General features: G+C 43.8%; 1 protein-coding gene and 2 pseudogenes across 1 annotated transcript; 1 reads left to right on the top strand and 2 right to left on the bottom strand.

Moving 5' to 3' along the window:
- Positions 1-2,431: 2,431 nt before the first annotated feature.
- LOC108749596 lies at positions 2,432-2,979 on the bottom strand (annotated as a pseudogene).
- Positions 2,980-12,931: 9,952 nt separating this feature from the next.
- LOC108749594 lies at positions 12,932-14,176 on the top strand (annotated as a pseudogene).
- A 9,830-nt stretch (positions 14,177-24,006) lies between these two features.
- LOC108749592 lies at positions 24,007-24,334 on the bottom strand. Its single transcript, XM_018488379.1, has 2 exons — positions 24,279-24,334; positions 24,007-24,227 (listed from the first exon to the last, which is right to left on the bottom strand). The coding sequence occupies exons 1-2, from the start codon at positions 24,332-24,334 to the stop codon at positions 24,011-24,013; spliced, it is 273 nt and encodes a 90-aa protein (XP_018343881.1). The 3' UTR covers positions 24,007-24,010.
- Positions 24,335-26,967: the final 2,633 nt, after the last annotated feature.

Genomic DNA, 26,967 nt, shown 5'->3' with positions numbered 1-26,967 from the left:
TTTAATCATCAAATCATTCAAAAAATAACGAAATTCGGAAAAGTAAGGAATAATGACACGTTCACTTGTGCCTGGCGCCGAACTTAAATTAGAGAAGTTTCGCGATAATTCAGTGCATAGCTATTAACTTTGAGTATCGAGATAAAATCACTGACTGTCGAATAACGATAATATAAAACGCGATAAAGTTGTGCCGTCAGTTGAGACTACAGTCACAACATATAAAAACATATACACACACGCATATTTAAAATATTACATATTTAAAATATTACATATTATACACATATACAAATAAGTTTTTATTAAAAATTATAGAAACATACAAAATGGGGATTATTTTTTTTTACAATAACATTTTATAATGATATTTTATAATAATATTTTGCAATATTCCCATGGCAGCATATCGATAGAATTTGGTATAATGTATTGTCGTAGACTTAGAGTAATTTTTGTTTCAGATACTATGTATACGTTATGCAATTTAGATCTTATACATGATTGCCTGCGCGTCATTTCAATAGCGTCGTTTAAACATCGCGTGTAATCATCGAATTTTATCGATTTCGATAACATTACTTTTGACACCTTTTGTCTTTTTCGTATCCCTCTTTCCTTCTATGCGCAAGGCATACATTTTCGCTTTAAGACTGACGAATTCGATCGAATTTGATGGCACGTTGTTTTCAGCTTTCATCAAGCCTGAAACTTTTTTATTTGTCAGCGGAATATCGTACATATTGTCGACCGCGTAATCACTAATGTTATATAGGTCGATATCGCGTTTCATAGTATCGTAGACGTTGTCGTACTCTATGTAGTAAATAAGACTATCCGTATCAGTATACATAATTCTGCATTTATCACGATACAACGGTGCCATGTACTCGTGGTAAAATTCATATGAACACGTTTTAGATATGTCTAGGATATATAATACATACCCATATATTGGTTTGTCATACTTCCTTGAGTTTCCGCATTTCTATTGCGACCAGGTTCTCAGAAAAAACGCTTCTACTATAAAAATCTGGTTTCGCGTTTATTACTTTAGCATCGTAAGTAACAAAGCTATGTATATATGAACCCATGGGGGAGCCCGCGGGATGAGGGGCCGGGAGGAAAACTGGACGAGAAGGGTATTGTGGTGCGGTGGGCAGCCAATGAACGAGCTGCTTTTTCCTCCCACCATTTCTCGTAGTTTTCCTCCCTGGCCCCCGTCCCCACGGGCGTATGTGTGTGTGAGCTCGTGACGTCACGACATGACGCGACGTGACGGCGATCCTGCGAGCTCGAGGGCAAACGAGTGACTGAGGGAGTTAGCGCGTTTTTTTCCCGCGTGCACTGTCGCACGCGCTATTTACTCGCACTCGCTCTTGCTCGCACCAACGCCGCTCGTTCCGACGTCGCTCGCTCTCGCTCGTTCGTCTTCATTTAATCCCACATCGATCTGTAAAATCAAAAAAGGATTAATATCAGTATAATATATATATATAATAAGAGGAATAAAATAACTTACTCGGGAGCTCGTATGGCTCCAGCCCGAATAAATATTCCAGGCACGGGGAGCTATCTCGCCATATATCGTAGAGGCCATCCTCCCTGTGCCATCTTCGCAGGGCGCGTACCCAGCGATGCTGCTCGTGGTTTGTGAATCCACGAATGGTGATGTGGCGTATGCCACATAGGCTGTAAGAAGGTAAAAAAGAAAATAAGTATTTACTAATAGTAGGTATAAAATAACCGAGTAAAAAAAACAGTAAAAAAACTTAACAAGGGGACGATCTGCACCCTGAGCTCATTTTTTAGTTGTAACTGTTTCACTTTTTCATTATCAACCATTAAGTACTAAAAATGAGAAAAAAAAGTAGAAAAAGGAATAAAATGGTAATCAAAAAATCACTTACCTCTTTGACTGAGTACTCGTATTAATTAACTGTTTTTGTAGATCACTCATGGTTCAGTCACTTACTTTTTATATTCGCGAGATTGACTGTCTGTGACAGCTCGAGTGACAACTATATATATCATATGATTCCACACCCATTCCCTTTTTCCTTTTGCCACTTTTTTCCTTAAAGTTTGCGTCAGCGCGAGTTTCCTTTTTCTCCTTTATTTAAAGATATATATACTATATATATAAAGGAAGGGATATAAAATACTTTTTTCTATATTTTAAAATATAGTTTTATTGTTAGTATTAAATGACATATAGAATTAATGCTCTCCGAAAACCAAAGAGATTAAGTATGTCATTGCGGTCGAAGGATTCGTTATCATACATCGTTTTTAGCATGTTCGCAGATTTTGTGACAGTGGACGCGATAGCGAGAAGTCGCGAAAATTTTTTGTCGGTCATTGTGGTTAAGAAGGAAATGAGACTATTTACACAGTATTCGAAATTAAATATATTAAGTATAGTGCTTTTCGACATGGATAGACGAGCTGTACTTGTTTCTAGACGCAGTATTGGTAGATTATTGATTCGTCCGAAACGTAACGTTAAATTTCCAACGTACATTGGGGACGGCGCACGTATTCCTCTAGTATTCTCATCGTACTGCAAAAGAGACAAAATGACGTGTTTTTGTTCGAGAAGGTCTCTCCAGATGTCCGGTGAAAGCGGGCTCTCTTTCACTACCGTGACAATCCCCCAAAATGATGGTTACGTAAGAAGGGAATTTGACATTGATACCAATGTTCAAGTATTTGTAGCTAGTAATAATTAACGGATATCTTCTCTCGAGAATGTATACGATAGGACGATGTGCGATTTGATGTCTGTAATTAAAGAAAAAAATTAGTAGATGGAAAAAATAGACGCAAAGAAAAAAATACCTACTTATTTGATTTATTTTCTTTATCTGGATTTTTGCCAGTTAAATCATCGAATGTTTTCTTTTTCTTCTTCGCGCTTTGTTCATCACGCTCGTCCTGTTCCATGACATAATTTTCGATATCCGCGTTGTTGAACATTTTTGTGTATTTTTTTCGCAGTATCGTCCTCACGATCGAAAAGCTTGGAAAGTGCGTACAAACGATGTTGTCGGAATGATTATTACTTTCATACTGATCGTTTAAAACTATGTATTATAATATTTATTATATATGTCCTTCCATACCATTCTCCTCCTCCTTTTTCGTTTTATTTCTCGTTGTATTTTGTCCATATGTATTTCTCGATCGAATTAGTCGACCTAAGATATCCTGCATTTATTGCAATAATCCGTCTCTCGAATATTCGACGTTGAGTACGTTTATATTAAATTTACCAGCCTCTGTTACGGTTCTCGTAAACTTGTTAAATTTGTAAAATTGTTGTTTTTTGGCAAAATACAGATTACCACCCATATATCGGAATGCCATCGGAGCTAACGGTATTCCTGGGAATACCGCTTGTAACGATTGATACGAGCGAACACTCACTTTATTTTCAAAGAATTTCCCCAGAGGGACATTTCCCTTCTGAGGTAATACAAAAATAAACGGCTAGGCCGCGCGCGAAAATATATATATTTATTGCGGGGGACAAAGGCTCCCCCCCGCATGGGCGTTACAACTAAAGGCTGGGGGGCAAGCCCCCCAGCCTGAGTACATCACAATAATCATACCTCCCCGGTTCGCTGGCCGAGTATCACTCGGCTCCTCCGGGTTATCACAGATAATTTGTCAAAGTATAAAAATCCCGGAGGAGCACGCGCGGCGGTGAGCAATCAATGTAATAAAGATAAAGATGTAAAACGCGACCACATTCACACTCGTTTAAGATACAATAATGTACACGCGGCATACACACTCGAACAGTCAGGGCCCCACAAACAGGAAAGTACACAGATATATAAAATAAATAAAGTAAATAAAATAAATAGAACAAATAAATAAAATAAATAAATAAAATAACATAAGATAAAATAAAATAAAATAAATAAAAATAAGATAACAATAAAATAGCATGACTAAAGATAAAATCGGATACAATAGTATACTGCGTAAAATAACAAATAAATAAATAACACTAGTAGAGAGGAGCTCCCGTCCAACAGTCAAAATAAAAACAATTAATGTTAAAAAATAAAAATAAGAATAAAAAACATAATTAAAGATAAAAATAAATAAAATAAGAGTAAAAAGTTCTATGTGTAAAATAAAATAAAACAAAATAAAATAAAATAGATAGGTATGGGGCCACTCTCTCAGTCTATGTTTAAAAATGGGGGGCCAAGACAAATACAAAATAAATTACGCGACACTCATACTTACGGAACGCGACGCGCCGCATTCTGCATAACTATTTCCTCGGTGTCCCAGCGTCGACGAACCGCACGTGGCGGTGTCGCGAGACGATCGCCAGAGGGACGGGGAGGAGCCAGGTACTGGCGGATGCCGGACACATGCTCGACATAGATGTCCCGTGACCAGCGAATGGTATCCGAGACAACGAGGCGCCGAGTCATCGCTGCATATTGGGAGCCAATCCGCAGCAGTCTCAACACCGCCTCGTTCCTCGGATTCCACGAGCCAAGAGCGCCGACGACGAAGGCCGTCACGACGACACGATACCCTTGTCGCTGGAGCTCCTCTGCCAGTGGCGAGTATTTGGCAATTTTCCTCGCCCTGGCGTCCTCGAAAGCAATCCAGCGGTTCTCAAATGGCACCGTGACGTCGCAGATGACGACACTTTTGGAGGGCTCGTGCCTGATCACGAGATCCGGCCGTAGCACCTCCAATCCGTCGCCGACGCCCTCCACCCGCTGGTTAACCCGCACTACCCCTGGCAGACGCGTAGCCTTCCAAAGGCGGTGCAGGACAGCGTCGTCCCTCAGCTGTATTGCGGCGGAATGGACGCCGCAGTGACAGAGCATATGGGGCAATGTCTCCGATACCTCACCGCATCGCCGACAGCGCTTATCGTTGTTTGCCTCCCAACGCCGCGCGCCGTTGAGAGGGAGCACATCCAAGCGGGCATTATGAATAAAGCGCCAATCGGCGAAGCGAGTGAAGCTGCCGCCGCGGATGAAGTGATTGCTCACCCCACTCCGCGATGACACCTCGAAGACCTTGCCCTGGTCTGGTTTCGCGAGCAACCTGCTCGCGTAGTGCTCTGCTACAGCTGAGCGCAACCGATTCACTACCTGGCCGCGCGCTCCAGGCGGAATCTTAATCGCTGCCCCCCTCGGCCCCCAACATTCCAACGTCATCTCCTCCGTGGCCGCAACCCATCGCCAGCGCAGGGACAACCTCTCGGACTGTCTGAGCGCCGCGTTCCGCGCACTCGACCAGAGCGAAGCCTCCCCTCCGCCCCTCATCCTTCCATCCAGCGAGCCGGATAGGAAGGAGGCGATATCCTCGCAGCTAGGGGCGTGGCCGATCCTGCACCCAACCACTCCCCTCAGCGATTCCCACGCCAACTCCCTCACGGCGCCATCGCGTACCGTTAACATACGGTACACGTGGGCTACCGTGAGGACGTCGGCGAGATCGGAGAGCGGAAGGAGTCCACATCCTCCCCAAAGGCATGTAGACTCCCTCCGCGCTCGCTCGCTGAGGGAGGTTGAGCCAGGATTTTACGTGTCTCCGGATGTTGAGATCCACGGCCGTGAGGGGACCCTTAAACACTCTGGCCCCCCGGAGCAGGAAGTCGAGTCTGGGCAGGATAAACGTGCCCAGCGTTTCGACTTTCTGCCACGGGGCAAGGAGCGAGCGGTCGATCGCGCTCAGGTCCGAGACGATGTCCCCGACGGCGGCGTAGGGCGTCTGGTCCGCGGAGAACCCCGTTGGAACGCCTAGGTGGGTGTACGAATCACCCTCGGCCAGGGGGTTGATCGCGCCCCCCTGGATTCGGAATGACGTCGGTAGGACCCTGCCGCCATTGCCCGCACCGATGGCACACTTCGCAGGGTTGAACCGCAACCCCACCGACGCTGCCTCCGCCTCCACGGAGACTAGCAACCTCCCCATCCCCTCGGGCGTCTGGGCCAGGAGTGCAATGTCGTCCGCATAAGCCAGCGCCGACCAGGTACTCCCGTGGAGAGGGTACCCGTCGTCAGACTCGGCCGCCGCACGGACGACCGAGTCAATGGCGAGGTTAAGAATTATCGGGCTCAGCGGACAACCCTGGCGGACACCCGAGCGGATGGGGATGGGTGCTGTGTGACCCTCGGCGGTTCGCACGCGCGTCGTGCAACCATCGTACATGGAGTCCCATATCGCTATGAGACCCCTCGGCACCGCGGATCTCTCAAGCGCCCTGCGGATCGTCGCGTGCGGAATCGATCCAAACGCATTGGACAGATCCAACCACGCGACGACCGCCTGACGCTTGGTACGCTTGGCGTGCGTCAGGATTTCCTGCAGGACGAAGTTGTGCTCGTAGCACCTCTCGTCCCGCAGGAAGCCCTTCTGCGCGCTACTAAGCTTTCCGACTGACCGCCCAGTTAGTCAATCGGTCGGCTAGGAGCGAAAAGATTAGGAACAGTGTCCCCTGAAGCCAGAGGGCGCCAGTTCTCCAGCATGCCCCGGTCTCCTTTTTTGTGCACAAGCACCGTGCTGGAGGTCTTCCAGGATGCGGGAACCGCCTCGAGCCACAGGCAGATATTATACAACGCCGTGAGGAGCCGCGATCCCCGATCCGCGGAGGTCACGATAGGATATACCGTCGGGACCCGGCGCAGAGTTATTCATGCGCCGGAGTCGACGGTCCACCTCTCGCTCCACGAGCGGACCCAGCGCGCTCGGCCTCCACGCCAGCTCCAGTCAGGTCTTCCCCGCCGCGATACAGTCGCTCGAAGTACTCCTGGACCTGACGTTTAGGCACCTGGCACTGATCGGCAGGTCCTTGGAGCACTTCTCGCACTACTTTGCGGCGGTCCGCCCTGTACAGAGCCTGGATACGCTTGGCCTCGCGCACCCAGTCACCGCGTGCTTCTCCCGACGCTCTGGGTTCAGCCGGTGCCGAACCCGGCCTACCGGCGCCCTCTCTCTCCGGACGATCACCTCCCCTCGCCCCCTGACGCGCACCAGTCTCCCGTGACCGCACCGAGCGGTCGCGAGCGCGGGCTGCAGCACCGGCGGCCGTTGCGTCTTCTCCGAAGAACGCCGCGACCGAGGTCGCGAACGCCTCCAGATCGGCAACTGTAGCGACGTCCTTGGCCCGATCAAGCAGCGTGTCGCGGGCAGTCACCCGATCACGCCTACGCTGTCTCGCGAGAGTCGCAGGCGCCGGGTGATCCCGCGACGGCTGACCGACAGGAGCGTCCGGACGCCGCCGACCCCGATGCTGCCGGCCGCCCTCGTCGCGGTCGGCTCGCGGTGGCACGGTGGATGACGCGGTTGCTCTCCCTCGTGGCATCACACCACGGACATACATATATGGGAGCACTCGGATGTACGGCACTAACCTGTGTTCCAGCACCGTGACCATTGTCTCCTCCCTCGCTGTCCTGTGGCGATGTCCCGCGACGGCGCTCCGCCCCCACCGGCAAAATGTTGCGGGGCGGAGTTGCCTCCTGGCAGGTTACGTTGAGGCTCCCCTCGTGTAGCCTCGTCGACGCTGCGATCAGCGCAGATAGTGGGGCGACGCACGGCGAACGCGATGGTCCGGCGGCTGGCGGGGACACGGAGTTGGAGGGGGATAAATTGTTGGATCTTCTCCTGGCTCTTCTCCCCACGCTCACCGTCCACTGGCCACCCCACTGGTTGTCCCCCTCGATGACCGGGGACATCGACGGTCGCGCCGCGCCTTCCTGCCGCCGCTCCTCCTGTCCCCGTTCAGGCTCCGGTGTCGATGGCCTTGATGGAATGAGCGGGGACGTCCTGCCGCCTGCTGGTGGTGGAACGACCGCCACACACGGTGACGTCATTTCCTCCCCGATGGTCGGGAGGAAATTCCTTTGGGGGAGGCAAGGTGGCGTCGTTTACCTCCCCACGCCACCTATGAAGCCCGTGGACATGATTGGGCTTCCACAGGTGGTCGTCGTCACCGTGCAAGTGGTGAGAGTTGTCGGTAGCGACGTCGCGGGCGAGATGGGTGGTAGTATCTCGCCCGGGCTCCCCGATGGACTGCCCCTGGTAATCTGGGGCAGGCTGGGGAACCTCGCAGGGAGCGACGTCCTCGATTGGCTGGTGTTGATGCCCCTTGCGAATGGCGACGTCGAGTTGCCTGTTCCTCTGGGCGATGGCCTGCCCAGAGTTGTCAGGCGTGCAGCTGTCGCACTCTTCTCGACGGGAGCGCAGGTGGGCCGTCCGGCTGTTATGACCACCCCCACGTTGGATGTCGTCTTAGGGGGTGGTCCGGCCACCTTGCCTCTTGGAGTCTTAGTCTCCCCACGCCGCCTGGTTGGTGTGACGTGCCCTCCTCGTCGGATGATGATGTTAAAAGGATTACCCTACCTTGACGAGGAGGGTGTGGGGAGACGCGCTCCCGTCTTGCCGTGCCGTCGCTCTTCTCGACCGACACGCTAGTTGCCCGCCTCGCTGATGTTCGGCTGTTTGCGGGCAACTTTTTGTACGCTCCCTCTCCGCATTTCTCTCTCGTTGATCCCCCCGCCTCCGGAGATGGTCTCTGCGGGGGATGAGAGGGAGCGCGCGCCGGCCTGGCCGCGACCTGCACGCCTGCTCGATGGTCAACATTGACAGGCAACCTAACTACTTCTACCGACACGACACGAGGTCTACTCACCGTGGCGGTCGTAGGCGGCGTCCTCGTAGCGGCGGCCTCGCCGGATCTCCTGGCTGCTGCTGTTGCGCTGGGCGCGGCGCTTTTCGCGACAGTCCTACTGCGGGCCGAGGTGGATGTTGTTGATGTCCTCATTGACGAGCCCGCAGTGACTGCCGCGTATGAGGGGGACGGCGTGCTCGTCATGGACGTCCTCCTCAGCGTTGGTGATGGGGTGGCATCGGACGACAGCGTGGGTTGCCGCCTCTCCGCACCTCCAACCGCCCCCGCCAACCGCGCGGTCGCCCTCGCCGCGCGTCTGGCTGTCGGGTTACCCGCACCACTGCACTCACCGAGGTTGCCGCGAGTGCTCGGACGCGCCGCACCCACCTCGGGAGACACATGTTCGCGGGCGAAGTGTTTTTTTACGGATTTCAGGGGATATTTACCCGTCCCCTGAAATCCACACTCTTTACAAATATAGTTTAATGTGTCTCCCGGGTGGCACTTCTTCAAATGTTTCGCTAAGTGCGGCGGGTCACTGTATTCGCCCTTAACTTTTCCTGCCCCCTCTACGCCGAAACACTTGTAACACCTTACTGTAGGGGGCAGGGGATAGTCCATGTAGTGCACTTGTGGATCCGCCATTACGAGTGCACGAGTAACAAAAATAAATTAAAAGTAAAAATAATAAATAAATGAATAATATTGTATAATAATAGATTTAAATAAATAAATAATAGTGTAAAAATAAAAGAAAAATAATCAAAATAAAATAAAATAGTATATATACAATAATAAATAAGAATAAAGTAAAATAAAACAGTAACAAAAAATATAGTAACAAAAATGTAGATAACAAAAACAAAAATATAAATAACAAATAGAAATAAAAAAATACAATATTATAAAAAGAAAAAGAAAATAAAATAAAAATGAGAAAAACCAAAAAAAAAAAGTTGAAAATTCAACAAAAAATATGTGCACTCGCCTTAGACGGATCCACTGGGCGAATACAGTACGATCTTCATTAATAAAAACAATTTAAACAATTAATTGCACTCGCGGCAATGTACGCACCAATAGGAGCACTTGTACGTGGCTGTATGTCTTTATGAACTTTGGTCGGCGGGAGTGGTTTTACGAACAGGAAAGAAAAGAAGCGAACACTCATACTACATTCGTCTATCTGCACCACATCGTTATTAGTGAAGATTGCATAGGTTTGTCCTCTGTTAGTATTTACTACGGTATCGATCAAAGCGTTCGGGGGAAATTCTAGACTCGAGAGATGGCCAACCTTCTTTCAATTTGAAACTGGGATACTCGACCATGTAAACTATATTATTTACAAACAATCCTACTTCACCCGAAGGCCTTTGATATGCGGCTGATAAAGAGAAATTATCCGGAAAGAAATTTATGTAGCTATTTAGTATACCAACACGTAATACCAACGTAATACCAACACCGTATCCACATATTGTAAAGTACAGAGATCTATGTACTCGGGTTTATTTGTCGTAATTTCGGTAGTTGACGTTGGTGGTTGTGTAGTTGTTGTTAGTCTTGGATTTTTAATTCCATAGAGTTGTTAAATGGCTAAAATGTCCTCTATGTTGAGTTTAACGATTTTATTATTATTACTAGCAGTGACAAATGCAAACATTATGGAGTCTTCATGCAAACTATGTGTTAATCCTAATGCGTGCCCAATTTCATGTGTTAACGTATTAAGCAGATAGTCCTTGTTACTAGCAGATTTTTCGGTTATATACCATATATGCCGCAATTCTGCACTATCTACGTGTATTTCAGCGGTATAATTGGCAACGTTTGAAGGATAGAACGCGTGAGCGAGTATTCCACCAGGTCCATCGAACGAAGAGGAGCAAATTTCTTCGTTACATTTACGATCAGCGTACGTGTGTGTGCCATTACGATAAGATATTAAGATGTCGGGATTTAATGTTTTACGTTCGAATGATAAAGAGGAATTCGCGGCCCATAGCGAGAACGCGAATGCGTTAGTTTTCAAGGTATGGGCATTCGTTAAATGGAAGTTCCACGTGAGATGTGTTTTCGCCCATTTCCTCCTACCTGTATTTTACTCGTGGTGCAGAATGTCCGGGAGACCACATCGTGGTTTACGCATTTGATACAACGTATAGTTATTCAATGTACCATCACCCTGTATTTGATAATATTCTTGAAATAACGAAATCACCTCTTTAATTTCTCCCTCTTCGAATGATAATTGCGTATTGTTTTCAGCGTTACTCAAGTAGCCGTACTTTTGTAGACACAGAATTATTTCAGTATCTATACTTTGACGATTCGCTGCCGTCGACGTTGTCGTCCTAGTTGTCGTCGTAGTAATCGTAACGAAGACGATGATGATGATGAATGTGAGAGACATCGCAATGTAACACAAGTGTACGATATGCAGTAGAAGCGATGTGTACTCGAACGCTTTGTCAAGAGTAATGAATTGCGTACTTTTTTATATTTTCAGATGAGACTCTTATCTAAGAGGAAAGAGAAATGACATCACAAATATTTTTGTAAGATATAATACATTTAACGGAATATGTGTTTTACATTACAATATGATAGTGTATAAAATTCGATAAAGAAGGAGAGAGCTTGAAAAAAATATTATACAATTTTCCGAATGACATTAGTCAATGGATTGTACTCTATCATGTACCCTATCGCGAATAATAAGACAATAAGCTGTGGTGTTCAGGAATATTTTCCTTACATTCGAATTCTATACGAATATCCACAGTAGCGCTCTTTATCGATTCGTTTTGGCGAGAACAATCGATCACTACGAATGGACCATGTACAAGAAATTTCCCGATAAATAATATAGCATCGCGATTGTTGTAAACGTAGTACGTCTTTTGAAATTTTACATACATATCATAGAGTATAGCGACTTTCTTGTGTTCGAAATCTAAATTCATATCGTTGTAAGAATAAAAATCAGAATTTAGAAAGAGTTTCACATTAGTGAGGTTACATGCGTCGAATAGCGAACCATTTTGCGACGGTACGTTTCTTTTTCCAGTTTGAAGCACAAAAATGACGTATCGCGGTTTTTCTAATTGCGATGTTTTAACAGCCCACGAATGCTTCGTTGTGCTTTGAAACAGAGAAAATTCATACAGGTCCCACGATCGGAAACACATGCTGAGATATCGTCCACCTTCCAACGTTCGCAAAAGTAATAATTTATTGACATCGTTTAGCACTGCATGTGGCATTTTCCATTGTATCTTCAATAGCGTGATTTTAGGTTCCGTCGATTCGTGCTACAACGCAATTGTTATCGTTACGCGTACGTATCAAAATAAGTTCATGTCGCGCGTTTATTACTATGCGTTTGTAATCCTCGCAAAATCCTAGGAATGTGTTGAGTTGTACGCAAAAGTTGAAATCCTCGGATGGCGGTGTGCGAAATAAGTGCACTGTGCCGTCCCATCCTGCATTTTCTAACGTTATATTCTTGCTAGTGGTTAACGATACGAAATTTTTGATCGTACTGGTAATACCAACATTTCTAGATCTATTTCCACACCGTCTACTCGTACCGAATCTCATCGAACGCGACGCAATTATTCGATAATCGTGGAGGATGTTCTTCGAATGTGTTTCCATCTCGTTTTTTCGTTGAAAATTTTCCCTCGACGTAGAGAAACCTCTCACACGGTAACATGTACAGATCCTGGTGTTGTATAGGTATTCGTATTTCATCGCTGTATCCGAATGTAGCGTTAGCGTATGGGTTGTAAGTGTGAGTCTCGATCTTAACGATCGTCGAAGATGGGCCCTATATTTAGAATCGCGACTCATTTTTCACAACGAATCCCAGGGATCATAGAAATGCGATGTTCGCAGCGTTCAATCTGTCCTCTGTTTCTCTCTGCTTTCTTCCAACGTATCGTTCGAGCAATGATAATTGCGACGTCTGCGATATAATTGTGGTGGATGTATTCTTACAATCGTGCGACTCGTTTAGAACGAGCATCTTTCGTTCGTGAGCATATTTTTTATCGTCTGCGTCGTACGAGGGTGGTCCCAGAAGTACCCGACTTGACGTACAGATGGCGGTTGTTGTATAAAAAAAATCACTGTAGGGGAAAGCACCAACTTTCTAAAGCTTAACTATGAAGTTTGAAGACGCTACGTTGTTCAGTATTTGTTTGGCAGCCATCAATAGTGGACGATCTCGGTGAATTTGCAAAGATGGAAAAAATTGGTCATCGTTATGTGATACAATACTTTTATTTGAAAGGTCTCAGCCCAACCAATATCAAAGCCGAGCTGGATTCTACTCTGGAGGAGTCTGCTCCTTCGTTTACAACAGTAAAATATTGGGTGGCAGAGTTTAAACGAGGCCGTACGAGCTGCGAAGACGAACATCGCAGTGGTCGACCAAGTAAGGTGGCCATTCCAGAAATAGTGAAGAAAATCCACAAAATGGTATTGGGTGACCGTCGATTGAAAGTACGCGAGCTAGCAGACATGGTAAACATTTCAAAAAGTGCTGTACATCACATATTGGCTGAAAATTTGGAGATGAGAAAGCTGTGCGCAAAGTGGCTGCCGCGCTTGCTCACAATTGAACAAAAGCAGCATCGAGAGGATGTTTCAATCGAGTGTTTGGCGATGTTTCGCAGCAACAAAGCCGAATTTTTGCGCCGATTCATAACCATGGATGAAACATGGGTCCACCACTTCACACCTGAAACGAAGGAACAGTCGAAGCAATGGACTGAAAAGGGGGAATCGGCTCCGAAGAAAGCAAAAACAGTTCCATCGCAGGCAAGGTCATGGCGTCAGTTTTCTGGGATGCGCGTGGCATAATTTTCATTGATTACCTTCAGAAAGGAAGAACAATCAATGGCGAGTATTATGCGAACTTATTGCAGCGTTTGGGTGATGAAATAAAGGAAAAACGGCCACATTTGGCGAAAAAGAAAATGTTGTTTCATCAAGACAATGCACCAGTTTACACATCCATTATCGCGATGGCCAAAATCAGTGAGTTAAAGTTCGAATTGCTTCCCCACGCACCCTATTCGCCAGATTTAGCCCTCTCGGATTATTTTCTCTTTCCAAACTTGAAAAAATGGCTCGGTGGTAGAAGATTTACCAACAATGAAGCGGTGGAGTCTGCGGTTAATGGCTATTTTGAGGAGTTCAACGGTTCTTACTATAAACAGGCCATCGAAGCTATTGAACATCGCTGGGAAAAGTGTATCGAACTAAAAGGAGACTATGTTGAGAAATAAAGATATTTTTCCCAAATTTTTTGTGTTTTTTTTGTTAGGTCGGGTACTTCTGGGACCACCTTCGTATATGAAGTCGAATCGATATATCTTCTCCACGAAGGTTTATCAATTGTCCGTTTTGATCCACTATACGTATCGTTATATCGGTAACATTTCGCGCGACGACTGGGAGATTAATGACGTGTGTGGGAGTATCGGACAATTTATATCCAGGTGAAACGCGAATTCGTGTATCGTATGAGCTGTTTTATCGTTGTTGTACGCACCCAAAGTAATGTTGCATTCTATACGAATTATAGTTACATTCATAATGTACAGATTTGTCAGACGCGTACCACTTGTTCGGTTGTATTACGCGATTTTGAACAATCTAATAGCGAACCGATGTAATTCGATGTCGTAAAATTTATTCGGTACGCACGTTCGATCTCGCTTCTCATAGTATTCTCATTGGCTCGAAGAATCAGTATCTCTTCTTTATGAGTACTATTGTCGCCGTCGTCGTCGTTGTCGTCGAATATGTACTCATCGTCATTATTATCTTTATCGTTAAGCGTTCGTCATTATATGTGACGAATAGCAGCTCTCAGATACTTGTTTATAGCACTCAATTCGTTCGATCTTTCGGGAATCGTGATTATTTTATTGTCGGTATCGAAGTAGAATTTGTTATTCGTGGAAGTAACATTCAGTATCGCGTTGTACGTTTCAAAATTCGTAAGACCTAATTTGTATTCATCATTACTTAAATCCAACGCAGGAAAGTAACTCGCCGTGAGGATACTGGTTGTTCCAGTCAACGTGAGAGTCAACGACATGATGTAATCGAAGGTAAACGATCAACTGAGATGACTCACACGACATATTATTAGATATATTTTTTCCTCCAATCTATTTCTCGAAGAAATTGTAGACACAATTGACCACAAATACTCTGATCGAACGTTTGATAAGAGCGATGATTATACGTTACGTTGCCGAGATAGTGTTCGAGTTCTCTCGATCTAAGATTGCCAAAACCATCAAAGTAAACGGCGTTATTTCCTTTCTTCGCATAAGCAACCCAGTGTGTGCCAGAATTATGTTTTCCGAATTATCGAGATTTACCGCTTTCATTACGTTGCGGTTTCGTCGGTAACGCGTCAACACGCATAAACACACTTCTGAAGAATGGTAAACGCAAACGATACGCCGCACGGCTCAACTGTTCGTTCGTTGTGATACCGAAGAGCGGTATTTTAAGAGTCTCTAACGTTTCCTTCCACGATGTTTTTTTTTACCTTTTGCCTTTCTTTTCCTCACACTACCACTACGTTTGTAGGGCGCTAGATACAGTCCGCGAACTTCCGTCTGACGTCGAGCGGCTTTGCGATCGCTTACAGCTCTTACTACGCTCGCCGCTCCACCGATCAAAGATCCGAGCGCATCTAACATTGGTAAAATCGGTAGGAAACCTCCACGTTTCGTTACGGAAGTATTCTCTTCCTTTTCGTTTTTTTTCTTCTTTTCATACTCATCCCTAATTCATTTTTGCTTTCATAGCTGCCCATACAGCGGTTGTGGCAGCTTTCTCACCAAACGTCGAATCACTAGCTGTTATACGTTCGCGTGCTCTTTCGGCGAGAACTCGATCGGTAATGTGACGAACGGCGAGATCGTTGCTTCACAAATAGGCAATATCATGTTCGTGACACGCCGCGTCTAATCGATTTATACTTCGATCACCACGCCCTAGTTTTTTCGCGAGACGAGTATCGGATCTACAAAATTGATAACCAGGTATACGAGGGCGGTCCGATAAGTACTTAGCCTCACCGCCCGATGGGCGCACTATCTCAAGAGAAATTTACTATCGTGTAGTACATTCTCGTAGACGGCTACTGTCAAAATTTCAGCCGAATCGGACTTGTAGTTTGTTTTGACCGCGTGTGGAAGCGGGCGTGTCCGCGGATTTTAGAAAAATGGAAAAAGAGCAATATCGGTCACACCTCCGCCGTCGCCACGGCCAAATTAGTCGAATTGGGCTACGAACTGCTGCCCCATCCACCGTATTCTCCAGATTTGGCCCCGTGCGACTTCTTTTTGTTTCCAAACTTGAAAAAGTCACTCACCGGGCAGAAATTTGAGTCGAATGAGGAGGTCATCGTCGCCACGGAGGCCTACTTTGCAGACCTCGAGAAAACGTATTTTTCAGACGGGTTAAAGAAGTTGGAGCATCGCTGGGTCAAGTGTATCAAGCTAAAAGGAGACTATGTTGAGAAATAAATCGCCACTTTTCCAAAATTTTCATTTTTCTTTTGTAGGCAAAGTACTTATCGGATCGCCCTCGTATGTACTTCAAACGGAAGCACGTTTGTCTTGTTAAGTAAACCTGCACTATACGCAGGAATCATTCCCCCTCTATGCTATATTATCCTAAACGATAGCGATATATGTCGCAATTTTTGATAAGTGGTGGCGGACCGTCTATGTGTGTTCGTTGCCACGAACGATTGTAATACTCTATACACGGACGACAGCGTTGTACTTCAGGATCCGTTTTTAAATGTTCGGGTAATCGATCCCACAGTAGCTGCACGTAATTCTCAAATTCCTGTAGAAGAATAATCTTCGGTATGTATTGCAATTGCTCGGCGGTAAAATCGAGAATCCCACGTTTATTCATTAGAAAGAAAAACATGTTTGCGATAACAACGACCGCTCTTTACAGTAAACTGTGCGAATCGAGCGCCTGCTCGGGGATATAAATAGTACCGAAAAACTCGCTCGCGTTACATCGCGCACGCGCGTTACACGAGTAAATGCGATTCGTACGACAACCACGAGTGATAGGAGTATCGAATCTCGACCGCAAAACGCGACTCATGTCTGATGAAACGGTTGGAGAGATTCGTAGACATGGTCCTTTACTACCGAATACAATTCGTTGCATCATTTGTGGACCGTCCAACTGTAGTAAAACGAACGCTTTGATAAGTTTGAAAAAGTCCACATGGTGTACGTTTCGAAAATGTGTACGTGTATTCGAAATATCTTCGATACCAAAGTATCGATATTTGGAAGAACTACTCGAATCGATAAATGATATCGGCTACTACGCATTTTCCAACAATCGTGACGTCATACCACTGAAGGAGGCACTTCCCAATTCAATATTCATATTTGATGATGTGGCTTGTAATAATCAGAATACTATTAGAGAATATTTTTCTATGGGTAGACATACGAACATTGATTGTTTTTATCTCTGTCAGACGTATGCAAAAATACCGAAACATTTGATACGCGATAATGCAAATTTTTTGATACTATTCAAACAAGATGGTACTAACTTAAAACATATTTATAACGTGAACACTGATATATCGTATGAGAATTTTTGCACGTTGTGCCATTTATATTGGCAACACAAATACGGTTTTGTGGTAATAGACAAAGATAGCGCATTACGCAACGATAGATACAGACGAGGATTCAACGATTTCGCTGTAGTGTAAAAAAATCATCTGTAGTTTTGTGAAAAAAAATGAACAGTACTTCTTTGACGTTACGATAAGATGGACAGAACAAAAAGTATCTCTGAACGGGAGAAAACAGCGAAACTAATCGCGAAGACACGCGCGTCGATTCGTAAGAAACACAGAACATTGAAGACTGGCATAATGGAGAATGAGATCGTTCTGGAGAAACAATTAAAACCTATTATCGAACCGTTAAAACAAATTGCTGGAAACACTGAACGTGAAGGTAAACCATTTGAAACTAAGTTTATGGAGAATAAGCAAAAGAATAAACATGAGTACAGCGATGATGAGGATGATGATGACGACAACGACAACGACGATGATAATGATGCAATTCCAACACAAATTACTCCCCAGCGTTTTCCATGAAACAAACAAATAAAAAAGAAACGATCAAACGTCTGATTCGTCCATAATTCATTCCACACTAACAGAATCACAACAATAACAACAACAAGTAACTCCTTTTGACTTGCAAGACGAAGAAGTTTTTAAAATCGATGATGATCCATCACTTGAAACGTCTGTCAGACAGATGTTGAGCACATCTCAAGGTCGTCAGAGATTGCAAAGTCAGTTAGGACCGTTAGGACAAGTGAATACTCTTTTAACTGGTAATGCAAGAAACGAAATCGATCTTGTTTACGGTGTTTATTTTGATGAAAACGGTACGATGGTAGGTAATAAAAAATTTGACGTAGATACGAACGACACTATAATCATAAAAGGAGTGAGGTACAAATGTACACCAGGTCTCTACGAGTTAATCTTCAAGAAGATTTCAAACAACCCTATCTACACCGAAAATGACAAACAAACGTACAAACATATATTATTGACGACGAATGCTCACAGACGTGACAATAACGCCAGAATACCTATTAAGAGTAACAAGGGACACAAATACAAACACATTATCACCCCGCTCTTAGTTACTCATAAAACCAGTGGCATGAGTATTGGTTCAGGTATAAAGACAAATATATCATCCGCTGCGAAATTGACTGACAATGAAATAGATTACGTTCATTGGGACGATCCCAACGAGTTGGTGGATCGTCTTCAATTGCTCGATGCTTCTCGTCGAGCGGGTAATAGCGCTCACGACAACGAAATATTGTCGATAATCGAACAACTTCGCGGAGCTGGATTAATTATAAATTGAATCGTTGTGACAAAAATTGCGACAGTAGTCAGGTTCGCGCGAACTCGATATGATGTCTGTGAATAAATTTGGGATGCCTATGAGGAGAGATGATAGCGAAGAAATCGAAAAGTCGCGTTCGTCGATAGAATCTTTACGAAATTACGTACACGATAGTGCGCTTTGTCTAAATCCGGATCATTACGACGCGAAGAAAAAATAGAACATGTAACCGCGCCTGAGTTCGACACCGATGTGGTAAACAAAAGCTACGTTGAACGCACGCTTCGAGATACGCGAAACGAGATCGAGGAATCATTTAAAACGATAAGGAAAGATACACAAGAAATATGTACCGATATGGAAAAAATGTGAAGAAACATGGAAGAGATTCAGTATCTGAATCGAAATGTAACTGAAAAATGTAGCGACTAATGAGATATTAGAGAAATCGTTTAAAGAACGACTTCAAGGTGTGGTGACGAATAAAGAGTTGGAAAAAAATATTTTACAATTGCGTCGCGAAATGCATCGCGAAATGGAAAGAAGTACTTTGCGAAACTGAGTTTAATTATAAAGTGAATCGTTGTGACGAAAACCGCGACAGTGGTCAGGTTCGCGCGAATTCGATATGATGTCTGTGAATAAATTTGGTATGCCTATGAGGAGAGACGAAATTGAAAAGTCGCAATCGTCGATAGAAACTTTACGAAATTACGTACACAACAGTGGGCTGAATCCGGATTATTACGACGCGAAGAAACGAAAAATAGAACACGTAGCTACACCGGAATTCGACACCGATGTGGTAAACAAAACCTACCTCGAACGCACGCTTCTAGATTCGCGAAACGATCAAGGAATAATTTAGAACGATAAGGAGAGATACACAGGAAGTGCATAGCGATGTGGAGAAGATGCGAAGAAACGTGGAAAAGAGCGTGACGAGGATGTCTGACGAGATTCAGCATCTGAATCGAGATATAACTGTACGAATGAAAAATGTAGTGACTAATGAGATATTGGAGAAATCGTTTCAAACGACAGGAAGAGATATAATCGTACGCGCGCTTCAGAAAGTGTCTAACGATATTTAAATGCTGCATCGCAGTGTAAGTGATCTGCATCAACAATATTAACGAAAGTGTGTAACGAGAACGAGATTCAGTATCTGAATCGAGGTGTCTAGGTATTTAAACACATCTACAGTTATCGCATCTACGGATAGGAAGGTTTAAAAGATATGCGCAAAGCTCGTTTCTTGTCATAACAGAGAGAGATGAGTGGAGAAACGAAAACTCGTGAAAGAACTCCACGCACCCGCGCGAAGAAATTTTCCACGTCGTCGCGTCGTGGTGCACGATCGCGATGATTTATGGCAAGCCGACGTAGTCGAGATGCGTCCTTACGCGCGATTCAACAAAGGTTACAATTACATTTTAACAGTTATCGATGTTTTGAGTAAATACGCATGGGCTCTACCATTCAAGAACAAGAACGGAAGCGACGTAGCCGCAGCGTTATCTAAAATATTTCGCGAGAACGAACAATACCCACAAAATCTGCAGACGGAACAAAGGAAAAGAATTTTACAACACTACCGTGCAAAAAAAATTGTGAAGAGATACAACATAAATCATTATTCAACGTATTCGATGATGAAAGCGTCGGTAATGGAACGATTTAACTGTACACTCAAGAATAACATGTGGAAAACGTTCACCTTAAACGACTCGTACAAATGGATCGACGAGCTACCGCGTCTATTGTCAGATTATAATCATCATAAACATCGAACTATTGGGATGCGACCGATAAACGTAACATTCGTCGTTGCAAAACGACTCTTGACGACGGTATACAGTCATGTAAAAATTGCCGCTCTAACGATTCAAGATAAGCGATCCAGTACGTATTAATAAATTCAAGACAATTTTTGAAAAGGGTTATACATCTAATTGGTCCACCGAGATTTTCTACATCGTTAAAACATAACGTACGAATCCTGCAACATATCTACTGAAAGATTATCAAGGGAAGCCGATAGCTGGTGGATTATACGAACACGAATTACAGCGAGTTTCTAATCCTGGTTATCTTGTGAAAAAAATATTACACAAACGAGGAAATAAAGTGTACGTGAAATGGTTAGGGATGGATAGTTCACATAATTCTTGGATAGATAAAATGAATGTATTGTAACTTTTTATTTATTACAATAAAAATACAGCACACACATTACAAAAGTATTTTATAATGTCCCCAAGATAGAGTATTGACCGATTCGGGTATGACGTACCGCTTATCATCACACGGACTAAGAGCGAGCTTCAATTCAGACACTGTGTAAACCTCGTGCAATGTCGATCGTATGCACGACTGACGTCTCGACTGTATCGTTACATCGTTCAAACATCGCGCATAATCGTCGAAAGTGATCGTTTTCGCGACTACGTTTTTATTGACATCCTTTATTCTCTTCGTATCGCTCTTTCCGATCACTCTCAATGCGTACATTTTCGCTCTGAGTCCTATGAATTCCGTCATAATCGCACTACCATTTTCATCTTCCATCAAACTGAGTATTTTATTATTAACGCGTGAAATATCATTCGCATTTCTCTCAGGATAATCGTGTCGAATCTCGCGATATCACGCTTGATATCCTCGTATACATTCTCACACTCCAGAAGATAAATCAAGCTGTCAGTGTCCGCGTACATAATCTTACATTTATCGGGATACAATGGTATTATATACTCATAGTGAAATTCATATAGATGCAACTTAGATATTTCGAGAATGCACATACCTACGTATATCGATTTATTCAATTTTACCTCGACTTTGCGCAATTCGACAGCAATTAGATTTTCAGAAAAAATACTTCTACTGTGAAAATTCGGTTTCGCTATCATCGCTTCCGCACCGTATCTCTCATTCCAACGCGTTATAAGTCGAACGTCAACATGATCGCGTACGTTTTCCATCGTTTTTCTAAATACCGCATTATTCATCAATTTGTAAAGATTCTTCTCAAATTCGTTATTCGCAAGCATTCTAAATCTCATATTAAGTTCGATACATTCGCGAAGCTATGGGGATTGTGCGAATCGTAATATTCAATGAATTTTTTTTACGTATAGTCCATGCTGAATGTATTGTTGTGTGTATCGCAAATTGCGATAGTACACGACATAGCGCTCCTTATTGTAAAGAGTGGCCAGCAGTTTATCATTCCATTTTCCGGGAGGCCGTTCGCGAGTGGGGCAGAATGAAAGGTCAGCATGAGCGTCATGAACGCTTTGCGGATACGCAAGGTCGACTTCTAGAATATAGTCGATAACGGAGTCTGACGGCACAGACGTTACGTCAAAGCGCTCGATGTCGTCGACCCATTGAAATTCTCCGTATGGTAAGGATTCGAACATCGCCCAACCGTACAAATTATTCACATCTAAGTACATGAGATACAAGGGTTCCGAAGAGTCGTACGAAGATGCATTATACTTGTTATTAGTTTGCGCGTATCTATGTGAACATTGACTTAAACCACCGCGTATATCACGTTCCACAAATCATCAATCAATGTCGGTGAATAATTCGAATCGAATACCAGTGTATTTCAACATAGCGTCCCACATATATCCCGGTAAAGTGTAATAATACGTCGGATCCAATCCGTAACTCTCAATACACGTATCACGAAAATTTTCAAAAACATCTGCTAATAAAAGCACATCTGTCTCGAGATACAAATCACTGTAATCGCCGAGAGTCTCTATGCGTCGCCAAACGCGTGTTAATAATCGTCATCGGAAGCAGTCTCGTCGGTCAATGAACTATAAAACAACTCACGCGGTGGTAAACTAGTCTCGTTTAGCTTATCAACGCTGTCGATATACTCGTACGGAAACACTCCTTTCCGCGTAAGCAGATCAAAATCCTCAAGATTGGAAAATTCTCGTATGATTTTCAATTTACTCTTGTCGAGATATGATACCAATTTCTCGAGACTAGTATTGAGAAATTTGAACGAATCCACAAAACGCAATTTCACACAGTCCGTTCCCCACTTAAAGTTTACTGTATCCTTGACATGTTTCGTAAACAATATATAATTTTCTTTCATTATAGGTAACACGTCAATTCTCCGCAAAACTATTAGCAATATCTTTTATGATAAAATGCGCGTTACAACTTGCCAAGTTATGAAAGAATATAGGAATAACGTACGTATCTTGATAATGTAAATTACAACGTGAATGTGCAGGATCTCTATAACATCCGGTTAAATGACAGTGATCGCGTACGCGCAAATCTCCTTCCTCAAATGGTCTTTCACAGATATGACAGTGAGTCGCGTTTCGAAATTTTTCCCACTCGAAGTTCAATGTAAACTCCGCCATAGTCACATTCTTATCGAATATCATTTCGCACAATGCGCCAAATCGTAATTCCTTCACAAACCATGATACGCAATCCTCGCCGCGATAAGATTTGTATATCGACATAGTTTCATCGTATACACAACGTATATAATACCCTACGCTGAAAAAGGAGGAGGAGGAGGAGGAGGAGGAGGAGGAGGAGGCAACCTTCTCAACCTTTCGCAATTTTTTATCACTCATTATGTAGTTGCATTAGAAAAAAAATTATCACTATCACTAACACTTAATCACAAAACATGCAAAAGTATTCTACCACTTAGCGTTAATGGTAGAATACTTTTGCACAATACTAAAAAATCGCTTACAAATTCACTGATTCGAAAAAAAAAAGACACAAACCTCGCACAGATGAAACTCAACAAAGACTGACGCTGAAAAGCATCTTTTGCTGCGACGAAGCTGCTAGAACGATCATTGTATATTAAACACTTTAGATCATAAGTTGCCAGACTATGGAACCCTAGACGTTTTAAAAGAAGCGCTAGCAGATGTTTATATAAACAGAGTGTGATAGCGCGTCGAGGTATAGGATGGATGGACGGATGGAGACTAAAAAATAAAGTACATATATAAAATGACGTGGACGAAAATTTTTTTATTCATATGTTATTACATCGTTCTTTTTTTCATTAAAAAGTAAAGTTAATAGCTCGCAATCGATGAGCAGACGCCTATTGAAGAAGTCGCTGTCGCGTATGGTGTTCTCAGACGTATTGGAGAATCGCGTATACTTTGCATCAACCATATCGACGAGTCGGGCTAATCGTACGAACGTTACATCGATACACCAGTCAAAGTCAAACATACGACGTAGCGTCGTTTCGGTCATCGTAATGCGTACCAGCGAAGAATCGAGACGTACGAGCATAGCATCATTCAGCATACAAACTCTGATGATTAGCGGTTCAACACTTATAAAATTGTCCTTGTATTCATTTCGAAGCATTTTGTAAATATTCCATCGCTGCTCGTAGAGACTCTTCCAAGTTTCGAGAGACAGCGACAGTTCGTGTCCGCGATGATCTCCTAGAACGATCTCCGTAACTCGGTGGACCAACGTTGATTCCAATTTCCAAAAATTTATAGCCCGTATTCGTCAGATCGTAACGTCTGCTCAGTAAACGCATCGCACGATGCTGCGGATTGCATACATAATGTTAAAAAAAACGTTTCTTTTGTGTATAGAATGTTGAAACTTACATATTATATTCCTTCTTCACGTCGTACGATGCGCTGCTCTCTTTGGCGAAGTACATTTTTTTTAACCGTTCGTACAAGCAGGTATCGCAAGACTGATTGCATCCGCGTAAATTGAGACGTATATGGTAATAATCGAAGAGGAGAGACAGGTCCTTCTCACTCTTCCCAAGAATTTCAAACGTGTCGCGATATGTTTTATAACGTCTTTCTACATATTTTTTTTTGTCACAAGCCTATACGTACGTTTATATGTACGTTTATACATACGTTTATACGTACGTTTATACAATACATATACGTTTATACGTATTGTACATTTATACATACATACATACATTTATACATACATACAATATGTTTATACATACGTTTATGCATATACATTTATACATACGTACGTTTATACATACGAGTATACGTTTATACGAGTACTTGCATCATAAAGGAAGAGAAAAAAGAAATATGTAATAAATACGTTAACATATTTTTATTTAAAAAATTCTTTTGCAACCACCAGTTATATATTTTTAATACATTTTGTAACGCGCAATTCTTAACACGTTGTCCACATCGCATAGTAACATCCAGATTAGTTAAAGATTCGATGTCTTCGTAAACTGCATCTAAGGTGTCGATATATAATACATGCGTTCTCGCTCATCGTCCAGAAGTAAGTTCTACAGCCACGTTCGTTTCTCGCGTCCCTTAACGTACACAATAGCATCATTTTCAAATACAGCTGCTGTGACGTTTCGCCTCGTTGTACGAAACCATCCCGTCCTCCCATCACAATCCATGGTGATAAGCACTCAACCAGGAAGCGCAAGACCTGTCGGATCTTGTCAAAAATTTCCATGGTACGGGACTCGTAAAAATATAATGAGTGAGAACGGTCCCCTGTTTCAGCACCGCCACTTCCTTCAAGATAAATTTCTTGTTAACGATGAATCCTTGCAGATCCACGAACGTTGGCATAGACATGTTGTCGAGAATACTGCAATCGATTGCGGCGTATCGTAGATTTTATATCGTGTCGGAGGTGCACTTAGGTGATTTTGCGCACAACGTTGATCAATGGATTATACTGAACCACACGATCGTGTATGATGAGACAATAGGCTGTTGTATTTGCGGGCACGTTCTCCTTACATTCAAAGTCTAATCGCACGTCCACGGTGCCACTCTTGACCGATTCGTTCTGTCGAGAGCAATCGATTATCACGAACGGGCCATTACGTAAAAAAGTTGTAAAGGTGAAACTCGGCTCGAGATACTCGTATCCATAGTAATCCTTGCAGAAACGCGCGTACAAGTCGTACAAAATCACACATCTGTTTTTATCAAAATCTAGATTCAAATCATCGTATGGATAACATTCCGTATTCAGGTAGAGTTTAGCATTGGTTAATTTGCAGTGTAAAGTAAAGTGGTGGTAACTCGAATCGACTTACATCCTCAGACATGATATTTTTTCGACCTGTTTGCATAGCGAAAATGACGTAGCGTGGCTTCTCGAGCTGAGTAGTCGTCTTGATGGCCCACGAATGCTTGGTTGTGCTCTGCAAGAGCGGAAACTCGTACAGATCCCAAGAGCGAAAAGCCATACTCAGATATCGTCCGCTCTCCAAAGCGCGCAGCATCGACAGCTTATTTATCTCGCTCAATAACACATGCGGCATTCGCCACTGTACTTTGAATAATTCGAGTGTCGGCTCTGTCGCCGAATCTCTGGTCAGACAATTGTTGTCGTTGCGCGCTCGTATTAAAATCAATTCGTGACGAGCGTTGATCACCACACGTCTATAATCTTCGCAAAATCCCAACAGAACGTAGAGCGGTACATAGAAATTAAAGTATCCGGCCGCAGTAGTCTGCGCATCCCAGCCTGCATTCCGCAGAATCACGCTTCTGTTGGATGACACTATTACATAGTTTTTGATCATGCTAGATATGCCCACGTTTCTGTTACGATCAATCTCCACACCATTGAGTTCATATCGAATCTCATCGAATATAAATGCAACGCAATTATTTCCCAATGACACGTTAGCTGGACCACTTTGTTCTTCGTCAGGTTTCCCTCGACTATAGAAAGTTTTCGTACGGCAATGTGTATAGATCCTGTTGCTGTATAGGTATTCTTATCTTGTCGTTGTACCCGAACGTTGTGTTGGCGAACGGGTTGTACGTGTGAGTCTCAATCTTGACGATGCGATCCTCGAAGATCGACTCGTCTTTTAATGTTTAGGATATCAGTCATCTCAAATGTTGCGCACCGCAAATCCCAAAGACTTTAAAAATGTAATGTTCGACGCGCTGAGCTTCTTCTTCTTCCTAATGCAGTTGGATGAGCGAGTGTTATCGAGCTGTGACGTCGTCGGCCTTGTAAAAAATACGTTATCTCTCTGCGTGCTGCGTTCCATTCAACACGAGAATCTCACACTCACGTTATCACTGCAGACGTCGTACGTGCAATCTAACGGTGATCTCTTCTCCTCGAAAATCTCCTCGTAATCATCTGTTCTGGTCGACGACGCATATCGTTAGATCCGTGCGATGATCGGTAGGTAAATGATCTGCGCCGGCCTTTCCGATATCTTATATCCTAGCGGCACGCTCGGTGAAAATTCGTGTATCGTGTGCGCGCTTTTGCCGTTGCTGTACGCACTCGCGGTCACGTTGCACTCTA

The sequence above is a fragment of the Trachymyrmex septentrionalis genome, unplaced genomic scaffold, assembly GCF_001594115.1.
Source record: "Trachymyrmex septentrionalis isolate Tsep2-gDNA-1 unplaced genomic scaffold, Tsep1.0 scaffold301, whole genome shotgun sequence".
In the NCBI taxonomy this organism is placed as follows: Eukaryota; Metazoa; Arthropoda; class Insecta; order Hymenoptera; family Formicidae; genus Trachymyrmex; species Trachymyrmex septentrionalis.
Note: the sequence above shows the minus strand (reverse complement) of the source record. Positions and strands in the feature narration are given on the sequence as shown.